The sequence below is a fragment of the Myotis davidii genome, unplaced genomic scaffold (genome assembly GCF_000327345.1).
Source record: "Myotis davidii unplaced genomic scaffold, ASM32734v1 scaffold963, whole genome shotgun sequence".
NCBI lineage: Eukaryota > Metazoa > Chordata > Mammalia > Chiroptera > Vespertilionidae > Myotis > Myotis davidii.
Genome location: NW_006294116.1, coordinates 162,318 through 184,492, shown reverse-complemented (window position 1 = coordinate 184,492; position 22,175 = coordinate 162,318). Strand labels below are relative to the sequence as shown.

Sequence of the window (22,175 nt, the reverse complement as noted above, 5' to 3'; positions counted from 1 at the left end):
ACAACATGGGCGAACCTGAAAGGCATTATGCAAAGTGAAATAAGCCAGAGAAAGACAAATACTATAAGGTGTCACTTGTATGAGCAATTAAAAAAAAAAAGCCAATCTCACAGAAACAGTGGTGGTTTCCAGGGGATTGGGAAGATGGGGAGATATAGGTCAAAGGGTATAAGTTCTGAGGAGCTAATGTACGGCATGGTGACTTACCTAATAATAATACTGTACTGCAAATTTTAAAGTTGTTAAAAGAGTAAATCTTAAAAGTTCTCATCACAAGAAAAAAACATCTGTAACTATGTATGGTGACAGACGGTAACTAGATATTTTTATGGTCATCATTTCATAGTGTATACAAACAATGAATCATTATGTTGTACACCTGAACTAATATAATATCATGTGTCATTTACATACCAAAACAGTGGTTTAAAAGACATACAATTTTATGTATAAAATAGGTTTAGCAATTCAGGTTAAAACCCAAGATATCAAGAAATTTAAACTTCAATTTCTAATACTATTGCACTTTATATAGCTTTTTAAAATTCCACAAAAATCACAAAAGTTCACATAGTAATTTCACCTTATTTTCTACCTTTCTTAATTACTAAAGAGGAGATGAGCATTTGGTATTCAAAACTATATTTGCTTATTAAATGTTAAGAGAAAAAACTATAAAAAAGTTGTAAAGTTGCTCATTTAACTTCCAGAGATTACAGTCACGATAATCTAGAATTTAAGGGCTGTAACTTCTTTTTCAGTGGCAAAAAGAATCGGGGTTCATTAGAATTATCCTATTCAACATTAACTCAGAGAAAGTGTATAGATTAGAAGTCAGAAGAATTGGCTTTTATGGCTAATTAAATTGGTGGGAAAATTGTTTAACTTCTCGGGAGTCTCCATTTCCTCACCTAAAAACAAAGCAATTGGCCAAAATAATTCATAAGGCTTATTTCAGCTCTTCACATTTCATTATTCAATGAGTAATAACTTGATACAGATCAATGAAAAAAGTTAATCTTTTGACGATTTCTAAATTAATGGGCGAAAGCAGAGCTCATTGTTAGCCTCCATGTTAAATTTCCCTCGTAAACCTATTTAAAATACTCTACTCCACTTTTATTGAAAAGTATTTTTAAGGTAATTATAAAATCTTATTAAAAACATATATTATGTCTAACATTCATCATCTATTATTTGATAAAGAAATAATCTTGCTTAGTCAAATAAACCTACTGCAATACCTTGCTTTTGTAGGCAATTATTGACCTCCAAAAACCCTACTGGGAAAGTATTGCCTACATGTGATAAATCTGTTAAACTGGCAAGAACTCACCTCAAATGTATCTGCTGTGCATGGCTTCACTAAATATTATAACCAAATAATCATTCTGTTTTCTGACATAACTCAAATTTACATACTCCACAGATGGGGGATCTAAAAAGCCTTTCGTATACCTCAAGACAGTACATTCAAACTCAGCAGTTCTTGCCAAGTCAAGGGTGGCAGGCAGGAATCTGCACGAAGTTCTTTGGGTGGCATGTCTAACATATGGTGAGAACTGGGTCAGGGATATGTGACCTTTTCATTCACATAATCCTAAATCTGAGTGGCCCTATAGGGTTCAAGCAGCTGAATTAAGATGACTGAAGTAGGATAGCTCTTAAAAGCTGATAATTAGCAAATGTCCTTTACTCAATGTCAAAATCAAGCTGCAGTGGGGATTGTGGCATACAGAAACCTCGTCTAAAAAACCACTATTGAACTCCAACCAATTAGTGCCATCTGGGAAGAAGGTCACGTTGCCAGATCTTCTGAGTTCCAAGAAAAGCGAAAAATTCATTTAATATTTCTTGACATTTTTAAAGTGTGATAAAATACATATAACAAAGTTTACTATATCATTTACAAGTATACAGTTCAGTAATATTAACTCCATTTGCATTATTGGGCAATGATCTCCAGAATGCTTTCAACTTGCAAAACGGAAACCCTATACCCATTATACAACTACCCAGTTCCCTTCCCCACAATTCCACTTTGTTTCTATGAGTCTGACTACTTTAGATACCTTGATTTTTTTTTTCATGTTGACAACTAATTAAAATTTACACCATTTCTGTGTGACTACTCAATCATAACTCCTTGTGATCATTTGTAATTATTCAAAACACTTCAAACTTTAAGAATGCAAAAGCCAGTGGATAAAACACAGGTATGATATGAACTCCAAAGTCAAGGACAAATTTATAGGGCTCAGGTGTGCTTTCATTATCCTTATTTGTACTCTGAGAAAAGACTAAAGCTGTAAGACATGCTTTACATGAATTCTTACCGTGCCTGCCTGATGCAAGAACCACATGAGGTAGTCTTCCTGAATGTCCACAAGACTGGAAATCTCAGGAATGTAAAATGTATCATATTCCACATGCTTCACTTTAAGATTTACCTGATATAGAACAAAATAAGGACAACTAAAACAAAGACAACTGGACAATGACTTCCCACAGAACATCTCAGTTGGACATTCAACCCTCCCACGTATTCAGCCTTCTCCCCACTCATCACACTCAATATTTACCTTATATAATTTCTCCAAGAGCTTGAGAGCTGCTGTAATATAATTGTTAAACAGTACAGGAATTAAGAATGTCTTTCTTCCTTGAAGTAGATAAACAACTGCGTCTTTATAGAGGTTTACCAGCTTCATGAAATATTTTGGGCATACCTGAGACCACCAGTTATCTTTAGAAAGAAAGAAAAACCATATTTCAACATAAAATCTTGGTATTTATGTCTGAAGTATTTATGTTTTCTGCCTACTAGCTAAAAACCACTCCAGCTAGAAAGCGAACGTCATTCTAAAATACAGTTCCCTAAAATTGACTTTAAAAGAACCCAATAGCCCTCACTGGTGTGGCTCAGTTGGTTGAACGTCATCCTATACGCCGAGAGGTCACCAATTTGAATCCCAGTCAGGGCACATGACTGGGTTTCTGGCTCAATTTCCAGTAGGGGGCACGCAGGAGGCTGCTGATCGATGTTTCTCTCTCATCGATGTTTCTCTCTCCCTCTCCTTTCCTCACTCTCTAAAATCAATAAAAACGTGGGTGTTTTTTAAGGAATTTACTAAAGTATTTCTAGAGAGAGCAGCAGCTATACAAGAATCTCTGGAGCCTTTTTTGTAAATCTTGATCTGATTTTTTCCGCTCGAAAACTCATTTAGAAGGCTAATCTAAAATTTCACTCCCAAGGGTACATTTTGGACAAGATGCTAAGGTACATATTTTGGGCAGGAGCAGTCATCTATCTTAGTCCTTTCAGTCCCCTTCTCATCCACCACACCTAAATCCTGGATCAGGGATGCCAATGACCACACATCCCAGAACAGCATCAATATGACAACCATTCCTTCCTTTCAAGAGGCATAATTACTTCAAAAACTACTATTTCTGCTTCTCACCAAACAAATGACCTGACAAAAAAACGATATCAATGACTTCTCTTTTGTCAGTAATAAATTCAGCCATACTGAAATATGTAAGAGATTAAATAATATGATATCTGAGACTTAAAAATAAAATTCCAGCAAAAATAAAAAGGTTGTAGCAGGAGAATAGATAAAAAGGGCAAAATGTTGATAATAACTAATTGATGATGTCCTGTAGTGTTCTCTCTACTTTAGGGCATTTTTTAAAGTTTATATTTCTATAATTAGCAGTTAAAAACAAATTCAGTGTAAAACTGAATGATTTCGATCGCTTTGTGCCATCCTACCTGAAAAAATTAAAATCAAAAACCTTCAAAATTTAAGTCAGATACTATACTCCTTCTCAAGTTGCCATCTCTCTACCTCACAGTCTTATTAGCACATCTGAGAAAATATGCTCCAAAAGACTTTTGATCTTAAAAAAAATAACTAAGGGCTAACATATTACTACTAGTGCTTCTGTGACTTCTGTGTTTATATCTTCTGCAAAGGTGGAAGCAATCTACTCCAATATTCCACTCGAGGAACATAGGTTCCTCATGGGGAGATCACACTCAAGTAACATCCTACTTCTCAGGGAACGCAGACGTTACTGAGCTGCAGTGAACACCTAAAAAATTTACCAGGGGGAAAAAAACAGTAGACAAACTTTCTGCATTTGGTTAATAAAAACATCTCAGGTGCTACTCCCATGAGAGACACTCTCCAATTCACTGAGGAACGGAAGGTTCTTATCTCAGCAAAGTGTCCGTAGCCTGCAAAAATCAGTGAGGACTCAACTGCCCTAAAAAAGAAAAACAAAACAAACACTTGGTAAGTCTCCACCACATCATTTTCTTCCTCTCCTTCTCTGGAGACCTGTGAATCACCAAAACTGTTCATTTCACTCCCACCCCCTAAGTTAGGTATAGGAGTAAAAGCAATGACAGACATTAAATTTTGAGGCATACTAACTACTAGCAAAAAAAAGGAAAAGGAAAAATAAAGCTGGATAATCTATCTTTGTGAATATTTAAAAGTCAATATTAGTGTGGCGTGAGTTATTTCAAATAACCAAAATAATGGTTCAATTTGTTCAAATTGCCAATACGGCTAGTTAGAAATTAACAGCAAAGAAAAAAGGTTAAAATGTTAAGGATGTAAAATGGCAACAAATAGCTTCTTGGATCTCAATCCACCGATAGCCAGTGGTCACACCAATAAAATAAAAAGCACAAAACCACTAGTACTGAATATAGCAAATTCACCTAATACTTTGCTAGGGTTTGTATCCAGCCGCAGAATGGCCATAGCCAGAGGAATAGTCAACGTTATATAATACTTGGAATCCTGGAGTAGGGGGAACTCAGGTAGTATTAAATAGATTCGCATAGCTTCAACATCTGGTGGTGAACTTGACAACTGAGGAATCAGGCAACTTTCAAAGCTGTTTAAGATCTGTGCGAGAGAAAAGAGCATTGAGCAATTCAAGCATACATGAGATCTAGTTACCCCATCTCTAATTCATATGCTATTTAATAGATTCTCAACTCTCATGCATTGGATCACTGAGGACCTCCTATGAGCCAGGCACTGATGTAGGTGTTCAGAATATATAAGTGAAAAGAAAAATCAAAGAGTCCTGCCGATGCAGACCTTACACTCTGGAGAGGCATTTCCTTAGGAAGGTTTAGGCCAAAAAGAAAGTGGAAGGTAGGTCAAATTCCCAAACTGAGTATTTTAGAATTAAGGTTTATACAAGACCTTTGCCTGTTCGTCCTTTTCTTTCTCTTGAAAATTGAAGAGAAAAAAATACACTTTTAAACATGCACTTTGTCAATGTAAAGAACATACCTGTTCTAGAATCACAGAATGCTGAGAGTTCATTAACTTCTCAAATAATATCCTAGTTGAGTTCAGGTCAATCCCAGGGATTTTGGGACTTGTTTTAAAATGTTCATCAATTCTAAAAAAACAAAAACAAAAGAGGATGTAAGAAACACAAAGCAAACACTCTGACAGGAATTATAAACGGGTAAACAAAGTAGTTTATCAATACTGATCACATTTAAATTTGACCTGGCAGACAATATAGGACACTTTGGAAAAGTCAGACAGAATAAACCTCTCTGGAATCCCTTTTTCAAGATATTCTTAAAATTGTCAAGGCTTTTTTCCTTCCTGTCTAAGTACAAAGATCATCATTTCAATTTGAGATCGTCTCACAGCTTATGAGCAGTGTTATTTCCCTGACTTACTCTTGTGTTTTTGCCTTTTTCTGTAACTGTGGTGCACTGAACAAGAAGTGGGTGCTGTGCCCAGATGCAGAAGAAGTCCCCTCTGCAAACTGGACCACTCATCAACAAGTGGCAAGCAGAACCTCCTTGTTTAAAGCCTTTCTTAAAATCAGATCTACAACAAATACCAAGCTAATGTCTCTACTAGTTAACACAAGAGATACAATTACAGCTTGGCCAGTGTGGCTCAGTGGATTGAGCACTGTCCCATATACCAAGAGGTCACTAGTTGGATTCCTGGTTAGGGCACATGCCCAGCTTGCTGGCTCGATCCCTAGTAGGGGGCGTGCAGGAGGCAACCTATTGATGTTTCTCTCTCATTGATGTTTCTGTTTCTCTCCCTCCCTCCCTCCCTCTCCTTCTCTCTCTCTCTCTCTAAAATCAATGAAAACATGTTTTTAAAAAAGAGAAAGATACAATTACATTCACCCAGGGTGAATGTAAATTTCACTGCTACCGTTTTTAACTTCCTAGCAACTTATCTTTTTTCCAACCTTGAATAAAGAGCATTTTCGAGTACTCTTAATAAAGTCTTCGGTCTTTTAGACTTAAAGAATGTCTGTTTTAAGTGTCCGCTCTTGAACATACCACATCTATCAATCACAAAAGAACTAGCTATTTGCAAAACAGGTTTCTGTTTATGAGTAATGGACACATTCAGATAGTCTTAACACCCACTGACAGCAATGGTTTAATTTATAAAAACATAAGCAGAGCTTCTCACATTTATTTTTAAACCACAGCTATATGTGTTGGAACCTAAACTGTCAAATCAAGAGGAGATGGTTGGGCTTTGCTGGGTCTTTTGTTATTGTTAAAAAAAAAAAAAATCTGCCCAAACCATAAAAATTCATTCTGGTGTCCCATATGTAACTTTCCATATGCTTAGATGTAATTCTGCTACACTGTTAAGAAAAAGCAAAATACCAAAAAAAAAGACAAAAGATTTTACACGTATGCTTTGTAAAACTGGTCTTCACTTTAATTGGTTCCCATCAATGCATTCTGTATAAGCTGCAGTAGCAGGACTCCTGAAATGGCACTGTTGTCAGTCAAAAAAAAAAAAAAAAAGGCTTCCCCCCAGAACCTGATGGAATCCATGTTATTAAGGATGGAGAACCCGACAAATCTGTCTGAGAGCCATTCCTAACCATGAGAGCTATCCTTCTAGAACAAGATTTCTCAGCCTTGTTACTATTAACTTTTGAGGCTGGAAAATTCTTCGTTGAATGGGTGGGATTGTGAGCTAATTAGCAGCATCCCTGGCCTTTGCCTACTAGGTGCCAGTAGTATACCTTCCCCCATTGTAACAAAAAATGTCACCAGACATTGCCAGATATCCCAGGGAAGCAAAATCAGCCTGGTTGAGAATCACTGTTCTAAAAAAGACCAAAATCAGCACAATCCAAAATATTTTTCCCTGGAGGAAAAGGCTCAATCCTTAGATTGAGTCTGAAATGAATTGGATAAGCTCATTCTAGCTGCCCTAATAATACAAGTAAATCACTTAGCAATCTCGAATTCACTGAAGAGTTTCTGAAGTGACCTCTTGCAACCCAGTTAGGTGGGGTGGGGGAGTGGGATTCATACACAGAAATGATGTCCAAGTCTTCTTGGGATTCTCATTGGCAAAAAGTACGAAGAAATGGTAAGGATCTGGGATCACCAAAAATTAAAACCCATGACAAACCTTCTGCTGCATCAGGTTCCTAAGGGGTATATCTGCAGAAGGGATAAGGCCAAGTCAAGAAAAAAAAACCCCAAAACCCACACACTCTATTTACTACCTGAGGGTTCAGCCCAAATGTACTTTCCTGGTGAGCTGGGCTGGACCTGAGTCCAAGAAGCCCTGAAGTCTCCTTGAACCTTTCCCCTATGCTCACTCTTAATGAGGAAAAAAAAAAATCATATGGGATAGGAAATCAAAGAGCTTATTTAGAGAATTAAGAATTCAAGAATAGCCCTAGCCAGCTTGTCTCAGTGGATAGAGCATTGGCTTGTGGACTGGAAGGTCCCGGGTTCGATTCTGGTCAAGGGCACATGCCCAGGTTGCGGGCTTGATCCCGTGTGGGGCATGCAGGAGGCAGTCAATCAATGATTCTTTCTCATCATTGATGTGTCTAACTCTCTCTCCTCCTCTCTTCCTCTTTGAAATCAATAAAAATATATTTTTAAAAAAAGAATTCGAGAATAAATGCTGTACACATGGTAGGATGAGTAGTATTTTAGAATACGCTGATAAATCTTACTTTTTTTAATCCTCATTCGAGGAATGAGGATATTCTTTCCACTGATCTTTAGAGCCTGTGGAAGGTGGAGGAAGGGGGAGAGAGAGTGAAAGGAAAGAGGAAATCATTGATGTGATTGGTTGCCTCCTGCTCTGGAACCAAGGTATATGCCCTTGACCTAGAATCAAACCTGTGCCCCTTCAGACCACAGGCTGACACTCTAACGATTGAGCCAAACAGGTCAGGGCAAAAATCTTACTTTTGATTACATCAACTCTTTCTGAGATACAGCCTCTCTCCTTGGTAATCGGCCTCTTTGCCAACTAGGCATGAGTCAGCATTGCCTTTCCTCCATTACTAATGGTCATTCCATTTTCTGCATAAGTCATTAGCTTATCCACTGAATTACGGCCAACCATCATCAAAGAGAACAGAAGTGTTTCACAGCCTTTGCTGAATAAGTATCTGTATCACATGTACCCACATTTGGGTATTTTTTAAGACTCTAAGTCACTTACTTTTTTTCAAGAAAACTTCCATTCCAACAGGCTGCAGAAGATAATATCTGAACAACATCACTGTTCAGAGAGAAAAAGGGAGGAAAGCCTTTAATAATTACAAATAGGTAGTTATTTAAGCATCAGCAATAGATTAGACATATATTCTAAGGTTTCATTAATAGTAGCTCTTTCTAGGGTTTCAAGTGAAGCACTGGAAAATGTGCATACAATTTGCTTAAAAAAACAACAACATTGCGTCACATCTCAAAATGAACAGGAGCTTAAGTTTTCCGCAAGTCATATTAAAATAAAAACAGAGCATTAAACTATCAAAAGAAAAACTTCTTGCACCTGGTAATGATCTTGAGCATTATTCTACCACCAGCCATCTACGCTCCACCTTATCTCCAAACATGAACAAAAAATAAAACCAAAACAGAGTAGTTGAGCTATCTCCCAAATACAGAAATAATCTTTGCAAACAGCTGAACAACCATTTCCTTCTATTTTGCTGCCTATCTGAGAATAAAATGGACGATACCTGAAATGTGTGTTTATTCCTATTACTTAGATTATACAGGTTCTGCGAAAATAACTAGTTTCCAAGGATCCAGAGTGAAACTGCATGTCAGGAGCTCTAGACCCTCTTATTCAGTTTAAGGAAAGGGAGGGAATGAAACAAATACATGGTTGTGAAGGCTGTTTCAGCCACTTCTGTTAATCATAGAATCTGGGTCAGGAAAGATCTTTAGAGATCATTTCTTCCATCCTTTCATTTTATGAGAAAACTGAAAACTAGCAAAGTGTCATGGTTCCAGCTAAGTGAGGCTACAGTCCTCAGTCCCCGCTCCACCCAGCCCTTCAACAGTGAATCTAGTCCAGTTTCCCCTGCTACCTTCCAGCCTGAACTCCTCTGTTGAGACACCTATTATGAGGACAGCCAAAAATTGCTCTAGGGCATTCCCAATGACCCCCAGTGTGCCCTAAGTTCAGACCCTGGTCATCTGCCCCACTACAATCCATGGCATAAAGCCAGGTATATTATATACATTTCTGGGAATGACCACTGCTTACTACAGCAAATGTGATTCATCCATTCCCAAGAAGATTCTCTGCAGAAAAATAGAAATGCTAAAGAAAACCAATGAAAAATGTATAAAAATGTTCAGTAAAAAGTTCTTTTAAGAATAAAATAAACTTGATAAAAGGCCTCAATACTTTTTACTATATTTTTTCCCCCTACTTGACACTGAATTACCATCTCAACTAATCATTGTGAATCCTAGAATATTCAGATGAGGTAAAATAGCTATCTTAGACTTAGAATGCTTTGGAACATGCATATGAAGAAACTCTTGGGGTCAAACAATAACAATAATAAATTTTCTTTATTTTAGGCCAACTCAGACCTTCATCAGGATTTTTAAGATCTGAACAAGGCAGATTCAAGAATACACTCTCTGAAAGAATGAAGAAGGAACAACCTAGTATGTTATTTGGGGTAAGAACACCAAATCCTAAATATATAGGTGCAAAACTGGTTCCCTAAAATGTAAAACATCATTTATATTCACAACCTCAATAGGAAAGTGGGGAAAATCACTGATAGAAGATTCCACTACACTTTTGAAAAAATAAAAACAAATAATCACATACTTGATTGTATTTGCATTGTTGTGTTCTGAGAGTTTTTGTTTCCAAGCTGCTATGGTTTCATCATTTATTAAACTGGTATAATGTGCTTGGTTCATAATCCTGAAGTCAACAGCAGGAGAAGAATTCTGGAGGATGAAATACAACAGTAAAAATGAGAAATTATGTAGGATGGATCTTTTCCCTTCTGCTTCTCCCGACATAATCTCCATTTTGTGTTTCACTTACTACAGGAGCTGGGGTGCATGCCCAGATGCCCCCCACCCTTCAGAAAGGGGGAAATCACCCCCCCACAGCTGCTGAGAGTATAAGCTCCTGACAGCTGACAGCTGGGCTGCTCTCCAGAAATTGCTTCACTCCTTTCCCATCCAATGGCACTTAGAGGTGTGGTGTAAAGGTTCAGCCCCTTTGCCTCAACTCAGGAATGGCTGAAGCACCACCCCAACTTCAGAGCTCCCCAAGGATTGACTGGGGACTCAGTTATACTGATTGGCAGATCAACTTCTCCCTCTGCCCAAACCTGACTCCTTTATTCCATGTAAAGGTTGTTCCACAACGCACTCCCCAAAACAACTTTCTGAACATAAATCTCAGTTTCAGAGTTTGTTTCCCAGAGAAACCAACTCAATATGATTTTTCCAGACTTCTTGCCCCTTGGCTGAAATCACCGTAATAGCAAGGTTTTTAAGGTATTAATCATGTGCCATAAATATTCATTGAACTCCAACAAAATATATTATAAAAAGCTGTTATAATGTATATTGCAAATAATCTATAAAAAATGACTCTTAGTTTCTTGCTCCAAGTTTATAGCTATAAATTTATAAAGGTGGCAAAAGGACATGTCAATAGTTGACTTAAAAATTCTAAATGTTGCCCAGGACTGTACATCCTTTATTCAGTGAGATTTTAAAAACATAAGCAATTTTATTTTAAAAATTTTCCCTTTTCAACTAATTTTCCCCAAATCCTATTCTTGATGTAGAACTACGAAAAAGTTGAAAGTGCTTTATGCCTCCTATACTTGTCAATAGAAAAGAGCAAAAAGTGCCCTATTTGGCTCAGTGTGTCAGCCTGCGGGACTAAAGGATCCTGGGTTCAATTCGGGTCAAGGGCACATGCCTGGAGTTGTGGACGTGATCTCTAGTAGGGGGCGTACAGGAGGCAGCCACAATGATTTTCTCTCTCATCATTGATGTTTCTACCGCTCTCTCCCTCTCACTTCCTCTCTACTGGTTAAAAATAAGCTGTTAGTTAAAAACAATATTAGTACCCTAGCCGGTTTGGCTCACTGGATAGAGCGTTGGCCTGCGGACTGAGAGGTCCCAGGTTCGGCTCAGGTCAAGGGCATGTACCTTGGTTGCGGGCGGGTCCCCAGTGGGGAGTGTGCAGGAGGCAGCTGGTTGATGTTTCTCTCTCATCGATGTTTCTAACTCTCTATCTCTCTCCTTTCTTTCCTCTCTGAAAGCAATAAAATATATATATAAAAAAAAGCAAAAAGTAATAGTAGAGCATTCATCCACCAATTCATAAAGTGATCTTTTTTTTTCTAGTTTGCATCTACACATAAAAACACAACTTTCAAAGCAAATTTTCTTGGTTTTTCTCATAATTATGAGTTAAGATATCATTATAAGGGAAAAAGAGAAGTCGAGTTACGAATCAGAGATGCTTGCCAAAGTTTTTGATCTGGTTCATGATAATTATTTTACTAAAATGGCCACAGACATCTATTGAAAGAGCAGAAGTCATCTTGGATTATATAGATAAAAATCATAAGACAAAGTAGACATTTGAGCAAATACAAACACACTCTGGTTTTTAAACTATTGTTGTTATGTAAATTTTAATTACTTCCCCCGTTGAAGGGTGAAGCTGAACACAAACTTATAAATAAAATATAGACATGGAATTATTTTCTCATTCTTCTCTATATGTCCACCCAATAAACTTCAGATGCCTTAAATAAAGTACAATTTCAGACTTACTTAAAGATCTAAGAAAAAGCATCAATTTTCTTCTAATCAGTGTCTTCTAATTACATAGAGGCCAAAACGAAAAAGTTGGTCTAGGACAGTGTTTCTCAACTTTGGCTACTCTTGGATCACCAGAGCAATTACAAATCTTGGCGGCCAAGTCACACTACACCAATTCAATCAGATTCCCTAGGGGCATTAGCATTTTTCTAAGGCCCCCCAGGTGATTTCAATGAGCAAGCAAGGTTGAGAATAACTGTTCTAAGAAAAAAGAGGATTATGTCACACTCGAGCAGTGGTTCTCAACCTTCCTAACCCTTTAATACAGTTCTTCATGTTGTGGTGACCCCCAACCATAAAATTATTTTCGTTGCTACTTCATAACTTATTTTGCTACTGTTATGAATTGTAATGTAAATATCTGATATGCAGGATGTATTTTCATTGTTACAAATTGAACATAATTAAAGCAGAGTGATTAATCACAAAAACAATATGTAATTATATATGTGTTTTCTGATGGTTTTAGGCGATCCCTGTGAAAGGGTTGTTAGACCCCCCAAAGGGGTCACGACCCACAGGTTGAGAACCACTGCACTAGAGGCTTGGTGCATGAATTCATGCACTTGGGGGGATCCTCTCAGCCTGGCCTGCACCCTCTTGCAGTCCAGGAGCCCTCAGGGAATGTCCACCTGGACATCCTTAGCACTTCCGCAGAGGTGGAAGAGGCCACCAACACTGCACTCACCAGCCCTGAGCCTGGCTTCTGGCTGAGCAGCGCTCCCCCTGTGGGAGTACACTGAACACCAGAGGACAGCTCCTGCATTGAGCATCTGCCCCCTGGTGGTCAGTGCACGTCATAGCGACCGGTTGTTCTGCTGTTTGGTCAATTTGCATATCAGCCTTTTATTATATAGGATAGCAGGCTTTCAGAGAGATACACACACACGTGCACATGCGCGTGCACACACACACACACAATCCCAACTGCATTCCCTCTTCAGTCCTATCTAGGGAACAAGATGAAAGGAAAAATGGCTATGGTTTACACTCACTAAATTGCCAAGACCTAGAATCAAATGTAGCAAAGGAGTACCTGAACATAACTCCTCCTCTCCCTTCTTCTACCTCAGGCCTGGTATTAATGAATGAGTCAACATTTTACAAAAATGGAGCTTGGCCATAGCCATTTAGCTCAGTGGATAGAGTGTCAGCCTGCGGAATGAAGGGTCCCAGGTTCAATTCCAGCCAAGGGCACATGCCCGGGTTGTGGACTCGATCCCCAGTAGGGGGTGTGCAGGAGGCAGGCGATCAATGATTCTCTCTCATCATTGATGTTTCTATCTCTCCCACTCCCTTCCTCTCTGAAATAAATAAAGAAATATATATATTTTTAAATGGAGCCTGTTACTACATAGATGCTTTTTATTGGTTCTTTAAGTGATTCCTTCATGTGATATGGTAACAAGATAAACATGATTTGATCAGTTTCTGTATCTAAACAAAAATCTATGGTTAATGGCTTAAGTAAAAGTGTATAGGTTTGTTTTTAAAAAAGAGCAACACCTTACCAAGTAATACCCTATTTTTCTTTTTTTTAGATTTTCATAAACCTTAGTTTATTTATTTTAAGCACCGTTTTGTTTCTGATGATCATTTCCCTGCTTTTTTCTTTTTATATAAACCCGTCCTTTCTTTAATAAAATGATGCTGATGATTGACTTCTTTTTGGTTATTTTTAATTGTCCTCAACTGGCAAGGTAAAGAGTTGGAAGCTCGACAAGAAGAGGGAAACCAAGATGGCGGCATAGGTTAACGCCTGAGATTGCTGCCTCGAACAACCAATTCAAATTACACCTAAAAGACGGAACGGACATCATCCAGAACCACAGGAAGGCTGGCTGAGTGGAACTTCTACAACTAGGAGGAAAGAGAATATCATACCCAGACTCAGAGGAGGCGCAGTGCTGAAGTGAAATACTCAGGTACGGAGTGCGTGCGGAGCGGGCTGGCGCGGAGGGCGCGGTTGTTGTTTTTCAATCGGGAGGGAGCTTCAGACTCTGAGCTCCAGAGCCGGGCGAGTCTCTAGGGACCCAGACTCAAACGGGAGAAGCGGGACTGTCTGGCTTCGGTCGGAACTCGAAGGCAGCTTTCTCTCCGAGGTTTGCAGCGGTTGCTGGGACTCAGTGAGGCAGAGCCTCTATTTTTATTTTCTTTTTTCCCTTGCAATCTTACATTTTTAATGCATACTACTCTTAACAGGTGTTTAAACTTTAACCTGCCCTGTTTCTTTAACACTAACCTACTTCACTTCCTTCTCATCAATGTTTTGCCGGTCACATCAGTGTTAATTACAGTAAATTTAAAATTCAACTACAGCTTTTTTTCCTCTTTGGCTGCTTAAGGATTGGCTGCCATCATGAACATCCCAGTAACTATCCACACCAAGAAGTTGCTGACCAACGGACTACTTCAGTGGAAACAAATGGTCATCGATGTCCTTCACCCTGGGAAGGAAACAGCACCCAAGACAGAAATTCAAGAAAAACTAACCAAAATGTTTAAGACCAGCAGATGTCATCTCTGTATTTGGATTCAGAACCCATTTTGGTGGTGGTGAGACAACTGGCTTTGAAACAATTTATGATTCCTTGAATTAGGCAAAGAAAAATGAACCTAAACATAAAATTTACAAGACATGGTCTGTATGAGAACACCTGAAGAAAACAGCAAAAGGAACCCAGAACAGAATGAAGAAAGTCAGGGGGACTGCAAAAGCCAATGCTGGTGCTGGCAAAAGTGAGCTGGAGGCTGGACAACAGAAGGAGCGAAGATTCTTCAGAGATATTACAGGGTGGGGCAAAAGTAGGTTTACAGTTGTGAGTACTTGAAACAGAGTTTATTCTTGTATTATTATTGATTAATTTTAATTAATTTAACTTATTACTTTATTTTTTTATTTATCTTTATTGTTGAAAAGTAGATGCCCCCCTTTCTTTCCCCAATGACCCCCTCCACCCCACTCTTTCTCCCTTCCCAGGCTTCCACCAAACAACTGTGAACCTACTTTTGCCCCAACATGCTATATCAGATAACATTTATAAAAGGAAGGAAACTAAGTTTTATGTTGAATTGCACAGGAAAAATATTTTTGGATATTTCGGTTAATATTATTCAAGTCAGTTTCTTAGGAAATATGAGTACTTTGAACTGTCTACGTGTGGACAAAAAGTTATTATTCTGCAGAGATGCAGTGTTTTTCATACTTCACTTTATTGGCATCTTAAAGAAACAGAATAATTTCAGCTTTCCTCAACATTTCTCTGTGAAGCACTGAAGCTGGGTCTAACATAGGTCTAAAATTAGAGTTCCCAATCACCCCAGATGGTGCCACTAAACAGAACCTTCTTCAGGTTGCTGACCTGGAAAATATCTAATTATCAGTTTTAGCTGTCCAACCTGCAGCCTCAGGCTCCACCACAACCTTTTCTACCAAAAGCACAGAATTTTACTAATTAGAAGGTAAGAACATTTCATATTTAAGGATGGCAAAATATCAGACTGATGGGAGAATTTCCAATTTGGAATCCTTTACCGTCACCAATGCCCCTTCCTTGCTCCTCCAGGATAGGATAAGGACCAATGCAGGGTGGGCAAGAGAGAGGAGAGAAAGCACAAGAGTAGAAGAGAGGATGGAGGGCACAAAGCAATTCTCTGGTGCTGGCTGCAGACCAATTTTCCTCATCTAGGAAGAGGGCAATGAATTAAAGCACTGTTGCAGATACCTAGGCCATATTCTCCTACCTTCAACCACAAAAGATACTGGAACCTCCTTCTTCCTGACTTACACATAATAGTAATGCAGGGGACAATATGAGGAAAATTTTAGTGTGGTGCAATGAACAGAGTATAAATGAGAAAGGATAGTTAAATACTGGGGTATCTCTTCTATATTTTGTATATATTCAATCATGTAAAAAAAAAAAAGAAACCCACTAAGTTCTCAAACACCTAGTATTTTCACTACTTCAGGGAGAAGCAAAGAAACAGGAAGTCTAATAATGCTAAAGTACGTATGAACTATCTAGGTATCCTTAAATCTCTTTTGGAACAGATATAGATACAAATAATTTTAAATTATAAATTAGAACTCTATGACTAAAATACCAGAAAAAAAATATTGGCACTTCAAGGAAGCAAAATGAAGCTAATGTCTACAAGGTTTAGTTTGCTTATTTTAAAAGGCGAAAGATTTATGCGATCTGAAGAGAAACCAGAGTATAGTTTGCTTATTTTAATAAGATAAACTGGCAGAAACAAAGAGTAACATTGCTCTTGTGTAATTATTTATTTATTTTTCCATATAATTATTTATTAAAATAAATACTGGTTCACCATCATTCAACCCCCAAAGTAATAGTCAAAAAAAAATTTTACCTCATATTTGGAGCAAAGTACAAAAGTTTGGTCTCCTCCAGAGAAGATCTGCTTAACAATATGATATTTAAAGCGATCTGTCAAAAAAATTTTCAACAGCATATTTTTCAATAATTAAAGTTTTTCCTTGATCCCTTTTCTAATATTCCAAAATATCCTTCACAATGGTTTCCTTTCCATTTTAATTATGTCAGAGAAGTAAAAAAAAACTGTCTCCTGGCTCTCTGCCCAGGACTGTTTCTACTTCAATTAAAAATAAATATATCAAACGGTAGCCTCCACTCTAACCCTATCTTCATCCCCTCACCAAATGCCAGCTAATGCTGACCTCGTTTCTATTTTTCATTCTAGTTCTGTCATGCCACTGACCTGCAATTTAAAACGGTCAGTACTATGAACAGTAACATCTGCCTAACAAAGAATTTAACATGTGGTGTGGTACTCCCTGGCCCCTTCAGGATGAAGCTTGCCAGGTAAGAACCTGCGTGTCCTACTCCCTGCTTTGTATGTCATCACACTGTGTCTGTGGTAATACTCTAATACCATCACGCTGCTTTTATTTCTAATCTAGTACCATTCCATTCCATGTCCCCATGCCTTTTCCTTCCACCACCACCAGCACACACTGTTCCATGAATGGTGTCTTCTAGAGCATAATCGGAACAGTGCTCCTGGAACTGGGCCATTGTGGTACGCAGCACCCACTCCCTCACAGTCCTCTACCTGGCTGACTCCAAATCATCCTTTAAGACACAGCTCAAACTTCCTTTAACTGGAATACTCCTTGAAGCCTTCCCCTGTGTTCCCACATTACCATGAAAGTTCCTAAAACCACAGCATTTACCATAATAAATTGAAATGTACCTACTTCTGTTATAAAATCATTTTGGCAAACATTGTAACACAAGTTTATGATCACATAAGGAAAAGGCACCTAAGTTAGGTTGTAATTAAACTTCGAAACTTTGGGTTTCAAATCAACCTTTAAAACACTTGAGTATTTAAAGTTAGTATATAAAGTTAGTATTTCTTAAACACATATATTCCTAACATAATAAGTACAATATCTTGAGAAAAAGACATTTACAAATGACAGAGAGGACACCAAGCCATTCTTTCACTTTTTGGAACATCGCAAAAAAAAAAAAAACCAAAAAAAAAAACAAACTTCCCGTTTTTTTTATCTTTTAAGTTCTACATTTTTAGACACTCATATATTCATTCCACAAATATTTACTGAGTGAGAAGTTTGCGCAAGGCCCTGTGCTGCAGGCTAGGTTTACAAAGAGGAAAAGATTCAGTCCCTGTCCTGAAGTTTCCCACAATCCTGAAAGTGTCACTTTACAGTCTTCAAAATTATTAAATTATGCTTCTTGTAATGACTCTCCAGCTCCATTGCAGCCTCTGCATTTATTCACACTGAGCCTGCCTTATTTTGGACACTATGCTATTTAACTATTTTTTTAAGGAAAGGTGACAATGACATAAAGTGAAACTGTGTCATCTTATGACCAAAATATTAGCAAAGGAAAGTAACACAGTACAAGTATTAAGAGCACAGGCTTTAGAATGAGGCAGATCTGAATTTAAATCCTACCCTAAAATCTCTGTGATCTTGGGCAAGTTACTTAACTTCCCTTAAGACTGTTTCTTCATCGCCGGCATGAGGCTAACAACCACTAGTTTTTAAAGTTACCCCAAGTGCTTAGCATAGTAACGGAACTTGGTCAAGTATTCAATAAACGTTAACTTTCATAGTAATTAAAATGTCTACCAAAGTTCTTGGGGCCAAAAGAACATTTTCTGCTTTATTCTTTAGGATCTCACCTATATAGTTAGTACTCAAATATTTGTTGATATTAAAAGGAAAAAAACTCATATTCATTCCCTCAAAAGACCTCAAGGAAAAAAATAGAAACATGTTTTCTAAAAAATTGTTTCTGTCATTTAAATATCATTAAATTCTAATGAAAATCACTCTTACCAGCTGTGGCTGAAAGCTGACCACGATGGGCAGCCCAGTAGCCTTTCACAGGAGATGGGCACTTAACATTACAAGTATGTCCAGTTCCTAGTTGACCTCTTGCTCCACAACCAAATGCATAGATGAGTCCAGAAGAAGGCACGAAGGCAAGGGTGTGTTGTCTGGGGAAATATAATTAAATTAAAAATAATTACTGAATACGGATATACACTCAGACTCTGACTTTTAACGTCCACATGTTGAGCACAGCAATTCCTAGGCATGCCCCTAGAAAGCCTCCCCCATATTTCTATGTGACTCTTTTCACAGTGGCTGGCTTCCCATACTCCTATCCTTCTCTGACGCTCTTGGTTATGGGGATAGATGGCAAGACTTGGAAAGAGCTGGATGTCCTGCTGCATTTGGCCTTTAAGATGAGAGGGAAGAAGGCGGTGGACCAAGCAGAATTTCTTAGAAGTTCTCGGAGGCTCTCTCACTTTCCTTTCTTCATGTCTTCCCCACATCCTGTTACTCTTTATCCCAAAAGAAGCCTAATGTCTCCTTGTTCCTCTGCTTACCTAAAACCCTTCCTTACCACACCACACCCTGCTCAGAACCAACTCTCTCCAAACTTTCACCATAGGTGTGCAGCAGCTATGATTTCTTAAAATAATAGTGATTAGGTCTAACCACATTCTCCATTACTACAAGACAAGATCCATTTCTGGGTCTAAATAGCTAGCAGGGCCCTAGCCAGTTTGGCTCAGTGGATAGAGACTCAGCCTGCAGACTGAAGGGTCCCAGGTTCAATTGTGGTCATGGTCACATGCCCAGGTTGCAGACTCGATCCTCAGTAGGGGGCGTGCAGGAGGCAGCCAATCAGTGGTTCTCTCTCATCATTGATGTTTCTATCTCTCTCTTCCTCTCCCTTCCTCTCAGAAATCAATAAAAATATATTTAAGTAAATGATAGATAGATAGATAGATAGATAGATAGATAGATAGATAGATAGATACTAGGAAGCTCTTAGGAGCAAGCACTTACCTGCCACAAGCAATCTGAGTTACTTCACTGCCCATCAGCTCTAGAACTCTTCTTGGATTAACCTCATCATTCATGGAATCATGTCCAAGTTGCCCGCAGGAACCAGCACCAAAGGTAAACACACCTCCACTCTAACAAGGAGCAAACATCACATGACTGCACTGGACTGTTGAGTTTGAGTACACTCCTCTCAAACCTTCTGCGTACAAAATTCATATCACAAATGGTCTGTACAAAGACACTATGCTCACCTTATACTTGGCCAAGATCACTGCTATGGGACATTCATTAAATAAAATAATGATGATAAAGGAACGTAAGATAATTTTATGGAACAAAGACAGCACTGCTCAAGGGAATGTGTGCCAACTGTAAATTTTGAAAACTGTTTAAAAGTACAATGATGTGTTAGGAAGCAAAACAAAAAAAAAAGAGAGAGAAACAAAGAAACAGATGAAATGAGATGAATGCATGATCATTCATATATAAAACAATTAAATGCTCTACAAACTCCTTGGTTAAGTAAGATGTATTTTTAACAGCTACACTTAAACAAATGCTAAGGTATTTTATTATAGTGAATCTATAATAGTATTTATCCAACATGAAAATAATTTTCAACCTCTTTAGATGTGACTGTTTTAGAAGCAAAAGAAATAGGTTGATAATTTTTAAATGTTAATTACATTGCTCTTTTCTAGATATAGGGCTGGACAAAAGTAGGTTTACAGTTGTAAATACCCAAAACAGAGTTTACTCTTATATTATTATTGATTACTAGTGGCCTGGTGCACGGATTCGTGCACATTAAAAGGAAATTAATTAGAAGGTAGCCGGTGGGGCGGGACTGGGTGAGACAGCCGGACGACCTGGAGCCAACCTCCCATGGTCCCTCCCAGGCAGGCCACACCTGGGGCAGCTCCAAAGCTCGAAGGGCGTCTGCAGTCACCACAGCTCAGCAGTAAACCAGATTTGGGGCCGGCAGTGCCACCCACAGCCAAAGGTAGAATCATGTAGCCCCATGAGGAATCGGGCTCCCTCCTCTCTGGTTCTGGGGTGCATCACCCGAGAACCGCCACTGCCAAGTCACTGCAGCTTGGCAGCTCCTGCATTGAGCATCTGCCCCTGGTGGTCAGTGCATGTCATACCTACCAGTTAATCGGACGGTTGGATGGTCACATGATCGCTTAGCCTTTTATATATATAGATTGTATTATTTGCCATATGAACAACTGTAAACCACTTTTACCCCACCCTGTATTTAAATGACTTACTTTAAAGGAACATAGAATGTTGCTACATATACTATATTTTAAAGTTATTTACATAAAACTATTTTTAAACACCATCACCACTCTCTCTAAGCACTATAAAAAATAATCAAAAAAATTTTATCAGCCCTGACCAGTTGTTCAGTGGTTAGAGTGTTGGCCTATGGACTGAAAGGTTTAAGGCCAGTTGCCAGTCAAGGGCACATACCTCAGTTGCAGGATCCCCAGACCCAGTAGGAGCTCGTGTGGGGGACAATTATGATGAATCTCTCTCTCATGTCGATGTTTCTCTCCTCTTCTCCCCCTCTCTCTTTCCCCCCCTGTCTCTCTATTCCCCCCCCCTCTTCTCCGCCCCCTCTCTTCTCCTCCCCCCCTCTTCTTTCCCTCCCTCCTCTCCCTCCCTCCTCCTTCCTTTCCACCCTCTCTAGAAATAAATGGAAAATATATCCTCGGGTGAGGATAAAAAATAATAAAATACTTAATCAATGATAATCATCCATGTCATATCCAGTACCAGATTATTCCAGAATACTCCAGAGTCCCTTACTTTTGTGAGGACCGCTGTGTGTTCTTCTCCACAGCTAATATAGACAACTTTTTGCGTTCGTAAAAGTTTCACATGGCAAGGGGACTCTCGATCTAGAGTAAGATAAATATCAGAATGTCACTACCATTTGCCCTTGAGATGAAATATACATACTATCTTAGCATGAATTTTGGGTCCCCTGGATGGCTGATTCATATATTCATCTTCCTGCATACATCTTCATTTGGATGTCCAACAGACATCTCATTTAATATATCTAAAACGCAATGCATAGTTTCCCCACCCTCCCCAACTCTGCCTGCCTACCTCCTGCCCATCCTCCACCACACACAGAGGTTTCCTGTTTTCGTAACTTTATGGAACATAGAATGTTGCTACATATACTATATTTTAAAGTTATTTACATAAAACTATTTTTAAACACCATCACCACTCTCTCTAAGCACTATAAAAAATAATCAAAAAAATTTTATCAGCCCTGACCAGTTGTTCAGTGGTTAGAGTGTTGGCCTATGGACTGAAAGGTTTAAGGCCAGTTGCCAGTCAAGGGCACATACCTCAGTTGCAGGATCCCCAGACCCAGTAGGAGCTCGTGTGGGGGACAATTAATTGATGAATCTCTCTCATGTCGATGTTTCTCTCCTCTTCTCCCCCTCTCTCTTTCCCCCCCTGTCTCTCTATTCCCCCCCCCTCTTCTCCGCCCCCTCTCTTCTCCTCCCCCCCTCTTCTTGCCCTCCCTCCTCCTTCCTTTCCACCCTCTCTAGAAATAAATGGAAAATATATCCTCGG

At 38.7% G+C, this 22,175-nt stretch overlaps 1 protein-coding gene across 6 annotated transcripts in view; it reads right to left on the bottom strand.

Moving 5' to 3' along the window:
- Positions 1-22,175, bottom strand: part of HERC3 (HECT and RLD domain containing E3 ubiquitin protein ligase 3) — an 88,284-nt gene that overhangs the window by 35,989 nt on the left and 30,120 nt on the right. For 3 of the 6 annotated variants that reach the window (XM_015566858.1, XM_015566859.1, XM_015566860.1), the window contains exons 7-15: positions 19,569-19,699; positions 18,546-18,706; positions 16,562-16,638; positions 10,152-10,276; positions 8,514-8,573; positions 5,325-5,436; positions 4,739-4,928; positions 2,583-2,746; positions 2,337-2,450 (exon numbers count right to left, since the gene is read on the bottom strand). In XM_015566858.1, the coding sequence (XP_015422344.1) occupies positions 2,337-2,450; positions 2,583-2,746; positions 4,739-4,928; positions 5,325-5,436; positions 8,514-8,573; positions 10,152-10,276; positions 16,562-16,638; positions 18,546-18,706; positions 19,569-19,699 (1,134 nt within the window). Of the gene's footprint in view, positions 1-2,336; positions 2,451-2,582; positions 2,747-4,222; positions 4,276-4,738; positions 4,929-5,324; positions 5,437-8,513; positions 8,574-10,151; positions 10,277-16,561; positions 16,639-18,545; positions 18,707-19,568; positions 19,700-21,386; positions 21,629-22,175 lie in introns of those variants that run through there. The other 3 variants (XM_006768180.2, XM_015566861.1, XM_015566862.1) reach the window with 3 other exon arrangements.